At 36.9% G+C, this 12824-nt stretch overlaps 2 protein-coding genes across 2 annotated transcripts in view; one reads left to right on the plus strand and one right to left on the minus strand.

The window, feature by feature from the left end:
- Positions 1-12824, minus strand: part of GTF2F2 (general transcription factor IIF subunit 2) — a 152861-nt gene that overhangs the window by 71932 nt on the left and 68105 nt on the right. The window lies entirely within an intron of this gene.
- On the plus strand, positions 7593-9175 carry KCTD4 (potassium channel tetramerization domain containing 4). Its single transcript, XM_059377702.1, has one exon. The coding sequence runs from the start codon at positions 7751-7753 to the stop codon at positions 8528-8530; it is 780 nt and encodes a 259-aa protein (XP_059233685.1). The 5' UTR covers positions 7593-7750; the 3' UTR covers positions 8531-9175.

The raw sequence follows: 12824 nt of genomic DNA on the forward strand, positions 1-12824 counted from the left end.
TTTTGATGTATAAACAGACATAATCCCTAATCTCAAAGTTGCTTTCAAGAATAAGAAGCTGGATAAAACCCAGAAATAAAATACAGCTTTATAAAAAACATGAAGTAATGCTGTGCTGTAATAATGAAAAAGGTCAGGAAAATCCTAATACCATAATATTTTATTTTAGTTAGACTGTCAACAAAGGGTGCAGTCCAGCTTTGGCTGCTGCACTTGAAATTAGGGATAATTTAAAAACAACAGCAAAAGTGATTGAAGGGATGAGAAAAACAAATCCTTCCAGGAAAGATTAAGTCTCCAAGAGAACGGACTTTCACTATAATGCTCTATTAATATTAAATAGTACCAAACACTGTGCTGGTTAAGATGAGTGATACCGGGCGCCTGGGTGGCTCAGTGGGTTAAGCCGCTGCCTTCGGCTCAGGTCATGATCTCAGGGTCCTGGGATTGAGTCGTGCATCGGGCTCTCTGCTCAGCAGGGAGCCTGCTTCCTCCTCTCTCTCTCTCTCTGCCTGCCTCTCTGCCTACTTGTGATCTCTCTCTGTCAAATAAATAAATAAAATCTTTAAAAAAAAAAAAAAAAAGATGAGTGATACCAAGAAAGAAAAAGAGACCCTTACACTTAGAAAGACTGCAATATATAGTTGATGAATTATATGAATGAAATACTTTATAGACAATCCAATGGCACATATTTTTAAGTCAACTAACAAGATTCAAGTTTCATTACTTTCAGCTTCAGTAACTCCTGTTCTATTCACTATGTTTAATTGGTAATGCAGTGATGCCATACACTAGTTTAGTTCTTTATGAACTTCAAGATACTTTAATTGATAAGTATCCTCACAACTAAAGGGCAGAAATTACGTCCCCATCATTAAGAACTCTGATATAAGTTTCCTTTCCTGAACTCATTGATTTCCTTAATATGGTGGTTCTTCAACTCTGCTTGATCATCAGAATCACCTGGGGAGCTTTTTAGAAACTACTGGGCCCGAAGTCAGAGATTCTATTCTAACTGACTTGTGAGGAGGGCAAGAGCTGGTGGTATTTTTATGCCAGTAGATAATTCTAATATGCAGTAGCCAGAGTTTAAAACTGCTGCCTTAATATTGTTCCTCACCTCCAGGCCCCCTTTCTTCCTCTCCCTGTATCTCTATTAATTTTGTTTTCTGGTGGGATGAAAGTAATAGAGCTCACAGAACTGCTCAAAGATTTATCAACACTAAGAAAGCACCAACTATAATATACATTATTTTATATGCACTAAAACAAACCACTGCCATGATTTTAAGATGTAAGATTTTAGAAATGTTAGATTTGCAGGCACCTGGGGTGGCTCAGCTGGTTAAGCAACTGCCTTCAGCTCAGGCCATGATCCTGGAGTCCTGGGATCGAGTCCTGCATCAGGCTCCCTGCTTCTTGGGGACCCTGCGTTTCCCTCTGACCTTCTCCTCACTCATGCTGTCTCTCACTGTCTCTCTCTCAAACAAATAAATAGAATCTTTAAAAAAAGAAGAAGAAGAAGAAGAAGTGGTGTTAGATGTGGAACATGGAAGAGTTCTCCATCCCTAATTTCCAATCTCTGTACTCTCTAAGAAACTGCATTTGCTCAAATGAACTATCATATCCTGTCCTGCTGTTCAGGCCCCACCACGCCATCTCATCAATAGAGACACAAGAAGATCTAAAGAAAAGAGGTTAACAGAAGGAATGCTGAGTTAGGTAGGGGATAGCATTTAGGAACAGAAGCTAAATTTTTAGGTCATGGATTTCATTCTTTTCTTCTTCTTCCTCTTTTTCTTCTTTTTTAAACAGATTTGTTTATTTATTTGAGAGAGAAAGTGTACACAAGTCAGAGGAAAGGGTAGAAAGAGAGAGGGACAGAATCTTCAGCAGACTTCCCACTGAACAGGAAGCCCAACATGGAGCTCTATCTCACAACTCTTTGAGATCATGACATGAGTCAAAATCAAGTTGAATGCTTAGCCCACTGACCCACCCAGCTACCCCTGGTCATTAATTTCATAAAATATTACCTTTTCAAAGTCATGTCGCTCACTTTGAGACTGTAGACAGTGGTTATGAACATTTTACAAGTATCTTCTTCCCAAAGAGAAGGCAAAATTCCACTTGGCTAAAGAGCACTATAAAAATGAGTTCTATACAAAAACATAATTTCAGTGTTCATTTGATGGCCATTAAAGTGCTTTGTTCATCTGGTTACAATAGAATTTTCCAGTGGATAATAACGCATACGCTACACTTCAAAAAAGAGAAAATTCATTTTAAAAACCTAAATGCCTTCTGCTTACACAATTATAAAACACCGCTTTCCTTGAAACACTCATCTTCCCAACTATATTTAAAATAGGAATTAATATGATTTGTAAGTTGTTTTCAAAGTCATCTCTGTAATTAATGAAAGGCAAAGAAATGTGGGATGGAATTTTGCTTGAAGTTCTCATTTAATCTGTCTTTTTAATTTGTGCTCCTTTTAGTCCATAGTGTTTTATTCTTTTCTGTACTCCTCATATGAGGCTTAAAGGTTTGCAAAGATTCCTGGGCTTCTCTGAAGACTCAGCTCAACACCACAAAACATTCTCAAAGATCTGACTAGAATCACCCATCCACATCACGTTCCTATCAGAAGTTATATCCAATGAGTCCTAGAAGGATTCATGCATTCCACACAGCTGGTTAGACCCTGTGGCCAATCAGCTCATAAGGCAGGTGAGGCAGCACTAGTGTTAGTACAATCCCAGTACCAGGCAATAGCTAATGCAGATGATTTTGTATTTCAAAACTGAACTAAACTTTCGGCATTCAAATGGAATTAGATTAACATGGAAAAATCTTTGATTCTTAAAATGTTAATATATTACACTGTAATTTATTGTTATTTATATTTTCAACGAATTTTTATTTTTTCACACAGAGGCTAACGTAAAACAGCCAGAGCTGAGTATTGAAACGAATGTTTCTCATATTAAATGCTATTAACAAGAGGCTATAAAAAAGAGGTGAGCCACACATTCAAAAAGAGACACTCAGCTTGTGAAAGCCACAGTTCAAAGCAAAGAGGAATCACAGGACATAAAAGTAAGATGGCCAAGGGTTAGCCAAATTTGGGAACATGAACAGATAAAGCTATCATCATGGAGTCAGGCAGGAGGGCATCGAATTCAAGTTAGAAAGAAAGACTCAGATCAATAAGTTTGAAAAAATGTGGCAAACAAAGTCCAGGGAAGAAACAGAGTGCCAGATTTAAGTAAACATTGACAGCATCCGCACTAGCTGCAGTTGCTTTTACTTTCTTTCTACGGTAATAAGAACTAATCTTTTTGAAAGGCAGGCAGAACACATGGAGGTGAAATCAACCAAAAAGATCTAGTATAGATGGAGACAAAAGCACAATGTTCTTATTTTATTTATTTAATTTTTTGGAAGATTTTTTTTATTTGACAGAGAGAGACAGTGAGAGAGGGAATACAAGCAGGGGGAGAGGGAGAAGCAGGCTTCCCGCTGAGCAGGGAACCCAACTGAGCCACCTAGGTGCCCCTTATTTTATTTTTTTAAAAGATTTTATTTAGAAAGACTGAGAGAGAGAAGGGTGGGTGGAGAACATGAGTGGGGGGGGGGCAGGAGGCAGAGGGAGAGGGAGAAGCAGACTCCCTGCTGAGCAGGGAGCAGACATGGGGCTCGATCCCAGCACCCTGGGATTATGACCTAAGCCAAAGGCAGATGTTTAACCGACTGAGCCACCCAGGTGTGCACAATGTTCTTATTTTATTTTTTAAAAGATTTTATTCGTTTATTTGAGAGAGCGTGAGCGAGAGAGCACAAACAGGGGATGTGGGAGAGAGAGAAGCAGACTTCCGGTTGAGCAGGGAGCCCAACATGGGGCTCCATCCCAGGACTCTGAGATCATGACCTGAACTGAAGGCAGCTGTTTAACCATAATGTTCTTATTTTAAAGGCAGCTCCTAAGACCAACCCTTTTCCTTGAAAAGGAGTGTCTGAATTTCATAGAAGAGTGATATGTTGAGCTTGGAAGCAATGATCAGGTCTTATATCTTCCAACTAAGAGAGATACCTTCTTGGTGATGTTCTACTTCCTTCCATGGCATATAAATGGAGCAAGCATGTATTATGATGACATCCTGTGTCAACCATGGCAATGACAATGACCTCTTCCATCAGGAGGTGGTAGATAAGATGGAAACTCCTCCCACTGGCCTGGAATAAGTTCTGCCTAATGCAGATTAGCGTCATCATATTAGTGGAAGGCTTTGCTAGAATTTGATTAGGCACTGGGCCTAATTAACAGATAAACATATACCAAGAATGTAACAATGGTATTGTTTAAATCCTCAGAGCTGGCTAAAGGGCTCTTTTATATGTGTGATTCCAGATGCTTAAGATAGAGGTGCTTTAACTCTAACAAAGGTCTAGGGTACTGAGTAGAAAACAGGGCCTCCCTAACTTTAAAACACACACACACACACACACACACACACACACACAATCTTCTGCCTGCAAAGGAGACAAAATCCTCAAGTCTAGTGGTCAAGTGGATCTAAGTGAGCTAATCTTTGACGTGTGGGTTAAGCCTTTTGCTGAAACTGCTGAACTGATTAACTGCAGTTTCTATCTACAGCAACATGGAGACACATAATCACACCACGTTTTCCTTGGCATAGGTACTGAAGCACGATTTTTATAGTCGTAGGGCCATGGGGACCTGACTGACAATATCCAGGACGAGCTTTCCCCACCTTCCACCCACCCAAGCAGGCAAATACAATTTTAGAACAGAACAGGAAAAAGAAAACAACCTGGCTTTCCCATAAGGGGCAGGTGTACCCCAAAAGGCAGCAGTCAGTGATCAACAAGCCCCTGTAACTTCTGTAAGATACGATCATGTTACTTTAAAGGGGATAATGTGGAGTAATGGGGGTAAAGTGAGGACTACCGGGAGCCACTTTCTTTAAGACTGTAAGTTGGGGGCAACAGGACACACACAAAAAAGTGCTATGGACTCCTAACAACTAACTTCTAGTCAGGCACTAAGACAAAGCCTCCATTACACTCTTGTTGCCTGGCCATGGGGGTGGCAAACAACTCATACATGTCAGGTGTGCAGAAGCCAAGAATACCAGAGTGAAGTCTAGAGTGGGAGAAAAAAAACCGATCAAGGGTCAGGGGCACACGCTGGTGTGGTTCCAGAGTCTTCAAGGCAAGTCAGCAGAAACCCGGAACACACATCAAGAGTCTTCAAAATCAGGCAGCAGGAACCAAAAGTGAGTTAGCAAGTGTAAGGCAGCCCTGGAGTGACTGACTGTAGAGGCAGCAGTCCAGCCTGCAGTAGCCCTGCCTCACCATCCCATCCTGGGAAAGCCTATCTTCTGGCAGCACTAGCTTTATTTTCCCACGACGACTTCTACAAATGGGCCAAACAGGATGTAAGGAAGGAGGCCTGTATCACATGGTATTCTACTACATCATTTGATTTAAACACACAAAACCTGGGTTCCATCACTACACTACAGTTATGTTCTATTGATTCTGATATTCATAAAATTCATTTAAAGAGGACTAGACCTATCAATGAAATGATTATGCCTTATAACATGGGACTATAAACATATGAACTCCACACATTTCCAAGTTTTATTGAAAAAATATATTCAGTACTTCTTAAAAAAAAAAATCCATAGAAAAAGATTTGATTCCGAAACAACAGTCAGTACACATATGAAATGGTTAGAATACAGGATGCCTGTGTGGCTCAGTCAGTTAAATGTCTGCCTTTGACTCAGGTCATGATCCCGAAGTCCTGGGATCAAGTCCCACGTCCGGCTCCTTGCTCAGTGGGGAACTTGCTTCTCCCTCTGCCCTGTTCCCCCTGCTTGTGCTCTCTCTCTCTGTCTGACAAATAAATAAAATCTTTAAAAAAGAAACAATATAAGAGTAGACTCTTCTTAAAAGATGCAGGACTGAGAGGAAGGTTTAGTTCAAGTGCTGGCTTACCATTAGCCAACTGTAATGTGCTAGATAAAACACTAAATTTTTATTTGGTGTTTGCTCTCTAGAATGAGATTTTATTTTTGGTAAAATGAGGAGGTTGAATTTTATGGTTTCTAAGTAAAAACTCAGCTCTAAAAATGTTTATGCATTAGATTTCTAGTTTAATTTCAATGGACTTTTGACAATTTCAAAGATCAATATGTTACCTGCTATAATTAAGGATATAATTTTTTATATCTGAAGAAAATCTAACATTATTTAGAGAAAATACAAGGTAAGCATTTTTAGAAGACTCTACCCCAGGATTTCCACCAACATACAGTTGAATAATTTAAAAAACCTTTAATGTAACAGAAGTCAATTTAATATTAAATCTATTTTAATTCTGAGAATAATGCAGTTCCTCAGAATAATTTAGCAGATAGACCAGTCAAATAATAGGGTACAGGGGAAAATGTTCACATTTCTTACCACTGGGCCTTTAAACTCTAGAAATGAAAGCTCAGATCTCTAAAATGCTTTCGAAGGCAAGTTAGAAGGGAAGGGAAAAAAAGAAACAGGGAAAAACATCAGACTGAAAGCTGTGCCATTCCCAAGTTTAAAAAAAAAAAAAAAAAGCTGTCTCTAGCCCTTTCTCTTGCCTTTGGTGAACACTGGGGGGAGAAAAACCAGCAACAATTAAAAAAAAAAACCAAACCCCTCAGTGAAATTTACCATGACACTATTTTATAGCAGGTATTCTGAATCTTTTATCTTCTGAAACACACACACATGTGTGTGTGAATGCGTGCACACACACATGCACGTGCACATACTCACATACACAGAGTATTTTCTATAGCAGCCCAAGTCTTTGTTCAGCACTGGAGAAGCTTTAGGGCAAAAGAAGCTTATGAATTTTCCACAGGAAATCTTAACCAAAAAGAAATGTAAATGATTACTGCAAAGCCTGTATATTTGATGTTTTTCCTTGAAAGAAAGAAAAGGGAAAAAAGAAAGGAAGAAAGAAAGAACCTTTTGTTAAACGGCTTTAAGAAAATTTCTTCTTAGTAAAAATCCCCAAATCAGAATCACATGCAAATCCAATTAAATTCATGTGCAGTATCACAAATAACAGGTTTAATATTCTCATTTGGGTCTCTAAAATTACTACACACTGTGAAATGTGTGACTTTTTCTAGGAAAAAAGATTTTATACATCTACTCCCTTTCTCTTTAGGTTTCCTATTTATGATTTACTTTGAAAGATGATATTAATTCAGTAACACATTATTCTCCAGAAGTTAACAATATTATTCAATATTAAGCTTGCCTGACTGAGCCATAACTTAAAAGACACTTAGAAATGGAAACATACTCAAACTTAGCTGGAAAATTAAACATTTTGTAATTGCTTAACTGCTAAGAGGACATTCAATTTATCTAGAGTAACTTTTATTATTCCAAAGAATATACGTGAAAATCCTTAAACAACAAATTCCTTCCCCGACACAGTTAAATGCAAATTATCTTTTTTTTTCCCTGTCTTACTCCAGAAAGCTCCCGCACACATAGCTGATACGCCACCTACTGCAAAACCGAGCTGACAGCGCAGGCGATGCTGCCAGCATTTCCATTCCATCACCAGGCTGGGGCTGAATAAAGGCGTGCTTGTGTGGTAGTGTTTCTTTTTTAAAAATCTCAGAGCCAAGAAGACCAGGCTGAAATAGAATTTTCAAAAATGGAGCGTAAAATAAACAGAAGAGAAAAAGAAAAGGAGTATGAAGGCAAACACAACAGCCTGGAAGATGCTGACCAAGGACAGAACTGCAAGTCCACACTGATGACCCTCAACGTTGGTGGATATTTATACATTACTCAAAAACAAACACTGACCAAGTACCCAGACACTTTCCTTGAAGGTATAGTAAATGGAAAAATACTCTGCCCGTTTGATGCTGATGGTCACTATTTCATAGACAGGGATGGACTCCTCTTCAGACATGTCCTAAACTTCCTACGAAATGGAGAACTTCTACTGCCCGAAGGGTTTCGAGAAAATCAACTTCTTGCACAAGAAGCAGAATTCTTTCAGCTCAAGGGACTGGCGGAGGAAGTGAAATCCAGGTGGGAAAAAGAACAGCTAACACCCAGAGAGACTACTTTCTTGGAAATAACAGATAACCATGATCGCTCACAAGGACTGAGAATTTTCTGTAATGCTCCTGATTTCATATCAAAAATCAAATCTCGCATTGTTCTGGTGTCCAAAAGCAGGCTGGATGGATTTCCAGAGGAGTTTTCAATATCATCAAATATTATTCAATTCAAATACTTCATAAAGTCTGAAAATGGCACTCGACTTGTACTAAAGGAAGACAACACCTTTGTCTGTACCCTGGAAACTCTCAAGTTTGAGGCTATAATGATGGCCTTAAAGTGTGGCTTTAGACTGCTGACCAGCCTGGATTGTTCCAAAGGGTCAATTGTTCACAGCGATGCACTTCATTTTATCAAGTAATTACCTGTGTCATGAACAAAGGCAACAAGCATGCAGCCAGCAAGCTTCGGAAAACCACAGCATCAAAGGCATCCCAAATAACGTGTGCCGGGCCAGCTCCGTACTCAGAGCCCTGCTGCTAATCAATTACTGTGAGCTAACGGTATGTAAATTCTATCGCTAAAGATGCCCTTCTCAAGGGTGTTCCTGCTGATCAGACTCTTATACTTAAAATGAAAACAGTGATGTTCTATATATTGTAAATAAAGACTGAATGCTTTTGCTATTTGTTTACTTCTGAAGCTTTCAATGAGAATGTCTTGGGTACTTGCACAATGAACAAGCATGTACATTATCTATCATTTAAGTAAATGATAATAAAAATATGTTAAGGGGCTGCAAAATTTAAAATCCTTTCTGCAAAACTACAAAGAAACTGAACTGGTAAAAATTAACTACTGAGAGCAAAGGAGATGTGCAGATGTACGAAGACAGAGCTATAGTGAAACCAAATGTAACTGTAAGAAGGTATTAAAGTTACTGATATAATTTTAACGGCAGGCACCAAAAGCTTATTTGTAGTTCCTGTATTTCATGCTATAATTACAGCTGAATTGACATATTGCTGAACATTCCTAGAAAACTGTGTGATGCCAATAAAAATATAAAAGCACTATTAGCTTCTTTGCTTGTATTAATAATTATAATAAAAAGCTAAATGTGTCTCTTTCAAAACAGAGAGTACCACTTGATGATTTCACACAGTATTATGCATTGATGTAGTCAACTGACAGGCTGCAATAACCCTGGCTGGTCTTGCAAGTGACAAAAATCAGCAAATTCATTTCTTTGCAGGCTGAGCTCCAACAGAACATGGATAACTTAGCCTCAACAGTTTATGTGGTATCAAAATAATAAAGGAGTTCATTTTCAGAACATCCTTTGAATCTATTCATTTTTAAAGCTCAAAAATATTATATGAGCATCATTAAACATTATTCTTACGAAAGAACTTTATTCTTTCCAACACATATTTTGATGCTAACTCTCAAATTCACCGAGTTAATTTCTTTAATCATATGCTAAATGGGAAGTTATGTTTTTAATTAAGTTTTATATATGGCTTCTCAATGAAATAATGCAACTTAGCTCTAAATGTGAATGCATTTTCCCTCCAAAAGAGCAGCTAAATAATTTCTATGCCTCTTATTTTCTTTAGCTTCTAAGAATAAATTATATCTTAAATTTGCTCCTTTAAAATTTAACCATTAAAACAGGTAACTAAATCTTAATTTTAATAAATTTCCACAAAAGATTGCTGAAAATTATGAGTTATATAAATTAGCATATATGCCAAAAGTTTGCATACACATTAAAAACTTAGAGTAAATTAGCAGCAAAGCTAATATTCGTCCTCAGAACTCTGACTTCCACTTAATAAATCAAAGGTAATGGAAAAGTTGGCCACACATACTAAAGGAAATATTTTAAAATTATACCAAAAAGTCCCTTAAAAAATCCACTTAAAAAAAAAATCCATATCAGCCACACAATCTTCCTTTTTGTATAAAAGTTTCTAATAAAACATCAAATTATCTCTTATGTACTTTAACATGGCTTAATCAGGATTTAAAGAAACTATGAAAATAGCAAAATATAGTAAAGTCTACTTTAAAACAGTTCCCTGTAATTGAATTGTTTACATACTTCTCCAGCTTGTGAGTTGACTTTTCCTTGGCATTTGGACTTTGGTAATGAAAAAAATGAGAATGATTTAATGTCAAAGTAAGATTTTCTCTAACAAGATTTCATTACAGATAATGAAAATAGCCCTGACATATCTTTCTACAGGAGATTTCACTAAACAAATCACCTTAGAGGTAGTACATGTTTTTGCATGAATTCATAAAAAGAGAATTTAACTGTCATAACAAATTATTACCAATAGAAACCACTACTTAAAGAAATCTGTCATTCATTTTAATGTATGTTTCCAAAAGAAATCATAACTGGATGCATTTAACACATCGTTACATTCTTGATCATAATATCCTAAAACAATTTAGTTACTGGAGGTCATTTGACTAGATCAATTACTCTTGTACGACTTTTTATAAGTATACCTTTTTAAATTCAGTTAGCTGTATTTGAATTTACATATCCAAGGGCATAAATACTATGTTTAAGTATACAGAAAATCTCATTTTCAGTTTTCCTATTTCTTAAAATATTTAGAAATGTTTTCCACCAAAAATGACTCAAGAAATCATACAAAATGACAATCGTAAGAGTGATGTTGTATTTCTGTTTGTAGTCAATGAAGAATTTCTTCCTTAAATTCTTACAGAAATTCTCATTGCTTCATAGAATAAATCACAAAGTGACTCTTTATCTTCTTTTTCAAAAGAAAAGTAACAAAAAATAGTTTACTTGCCACAAGCCAAACACACATACCCCTGCATTTGGAATTATCCCATGCAATGCTTCTAGCAGTGTCCTTAAAATATGAAAAACAAAACACAGCTGATAGTGTAGTATATTTCTAAAATGTGTATGGCTGTGTGCAGAGCAAATGAAACACTTAATGAGACTCTGCAGGTAAAAGATGACTACCATCCCAGACTGAAGCTAATAATACTAATGAGGCTTTTTTTTTTTAATTTATTGGACAGACAGAGATCACAAGTAGGCAGAGAGGCAGGCAGAGAGAGAGGGGGAAGCAGGCTCCCTGCTGAGCAGAGAGCCTGATGCGGGGCTCAATCCCAGGACCTCGAGATCATGACCCAAGCAGAAGACAGAGGCTTAACCCATGGAGCCACCCAGGCGCTCCGAGGCTTGTTATTTTTTTTTTTTTAAAGAAATTTCATTATAGTTCAATTGCTCTTTTAAAGATAATATTAAAAGGTAATGCTTCAAAAAAAAGGGGGGTAATGCTTATTGTTTCATTACTTGCCTAATACGACACAAGAACATACATTATCTCAATTAATCTCATAATGGCCCTAAGAAAGGTACTATCATTCTTTCCTTCTTTCAGGTGAAGAAATAGAGACTTACGAGGGCTAAGGAACCTAAGATCATACAGTTATTAAGAGGTAAAATTGTAACCCAGACTTGAAACCCAGGTATACTAGCAGCAGAGCCAGCAGGAACTATGTCTGCTTTTGTCAGCCACTTACATCTCTCAACACTTAGAACCTGGAGTTCATAAAGTATGTGCTGAATACAGAGTACCAAAACCCAGGTTTGCCTCACTTGATGAATTCTCACAATGCAGGTACTCGTAAAATGTTGAGTGACAAACTAAACTAGGGGAAAGCAAATAATATTTTTAATGTCATGCGGGGTCATTTAAAGAACATGAAATGAATCACCTCACAAGAATATAGGATATTCCAAATTTGTCTACTAGTAAATCCAGATTTTCATATATCAAGTTTGAGGAAAAGGAGGTTAACTTTTTAGGACTTGTACAGTCCACAGAATGGAGATATTATGAAGAAAAAGTAGAGCACACATGAGTACTGGAGTCAGACCTGGATTCAAATTCAATTAACCTCCACTAACTTGTTTACATGATGTAAGCAAAATTCTTAACTTCTTTGAACTTGAACATCACCATAACAAAATGGAGATAATGATTAGCTGGCGGACCTTTTATGAAATGGTCCTAAATTTCATTTAGACCTAAATGAAATTCTAAATTATACGTAAAGTGCCTCACACACTACAGACTTTCAATAACCAATGATTATTATCTTATCCAGTATAAAGATATATCCATGACATAATCATGAATACCATGCACAAAAATTCACATTTACATTAATTAATTCACATTTACAGAATGCAGAACTTTTAACAAATGCATGCTTAATACTTTGATGAACACTATAAATATAAGAATATACTTTAAATTGCTATAGGCCAACACAGTTTTCATTTGTATTAAAAATGCATATGATGAGTTTCCTGGGACTTTTTATATTCTATCTTCATGTATAAAATCTACAAGAACAAAATAATCGCTGCAGCTGTTTCATCAGCAGTATAAAACCAGTCAGCAGTAATATATGTGATAACACAATCTTAGAGATATCCCACCTAATAAATTCTGGTTAAATGTCTTAAACTGCAATGATGTCAGTCAAGGTTAAAATTAGAGCATCAGACTCATAATTATCTTTGCTAATAAAGCAGAGTTGTAATATGGACTATCCAAAACAGCATGCAACTTAGAAATTACTTGTATTTAGCTCTGAAATATATATGGCTACTTCCGCAGCAGACTGGTCTTCCTAATCATATTTTGTTT

Source organism: Mustela nigripes, chromosome 15 (genome assembly GCF_022355385.1).
Source record: "Mustela nigripes isolate SB6536 chromosome 15, MUSNIG.SB6536, whole genome shotgun sequence".
Classification (NCBI taxonomy): Eukaryota; Metazoa; Chordata; class Mammalia; order Carnivora; family Mustelidae; genus Mustela; species Mustela nigripes.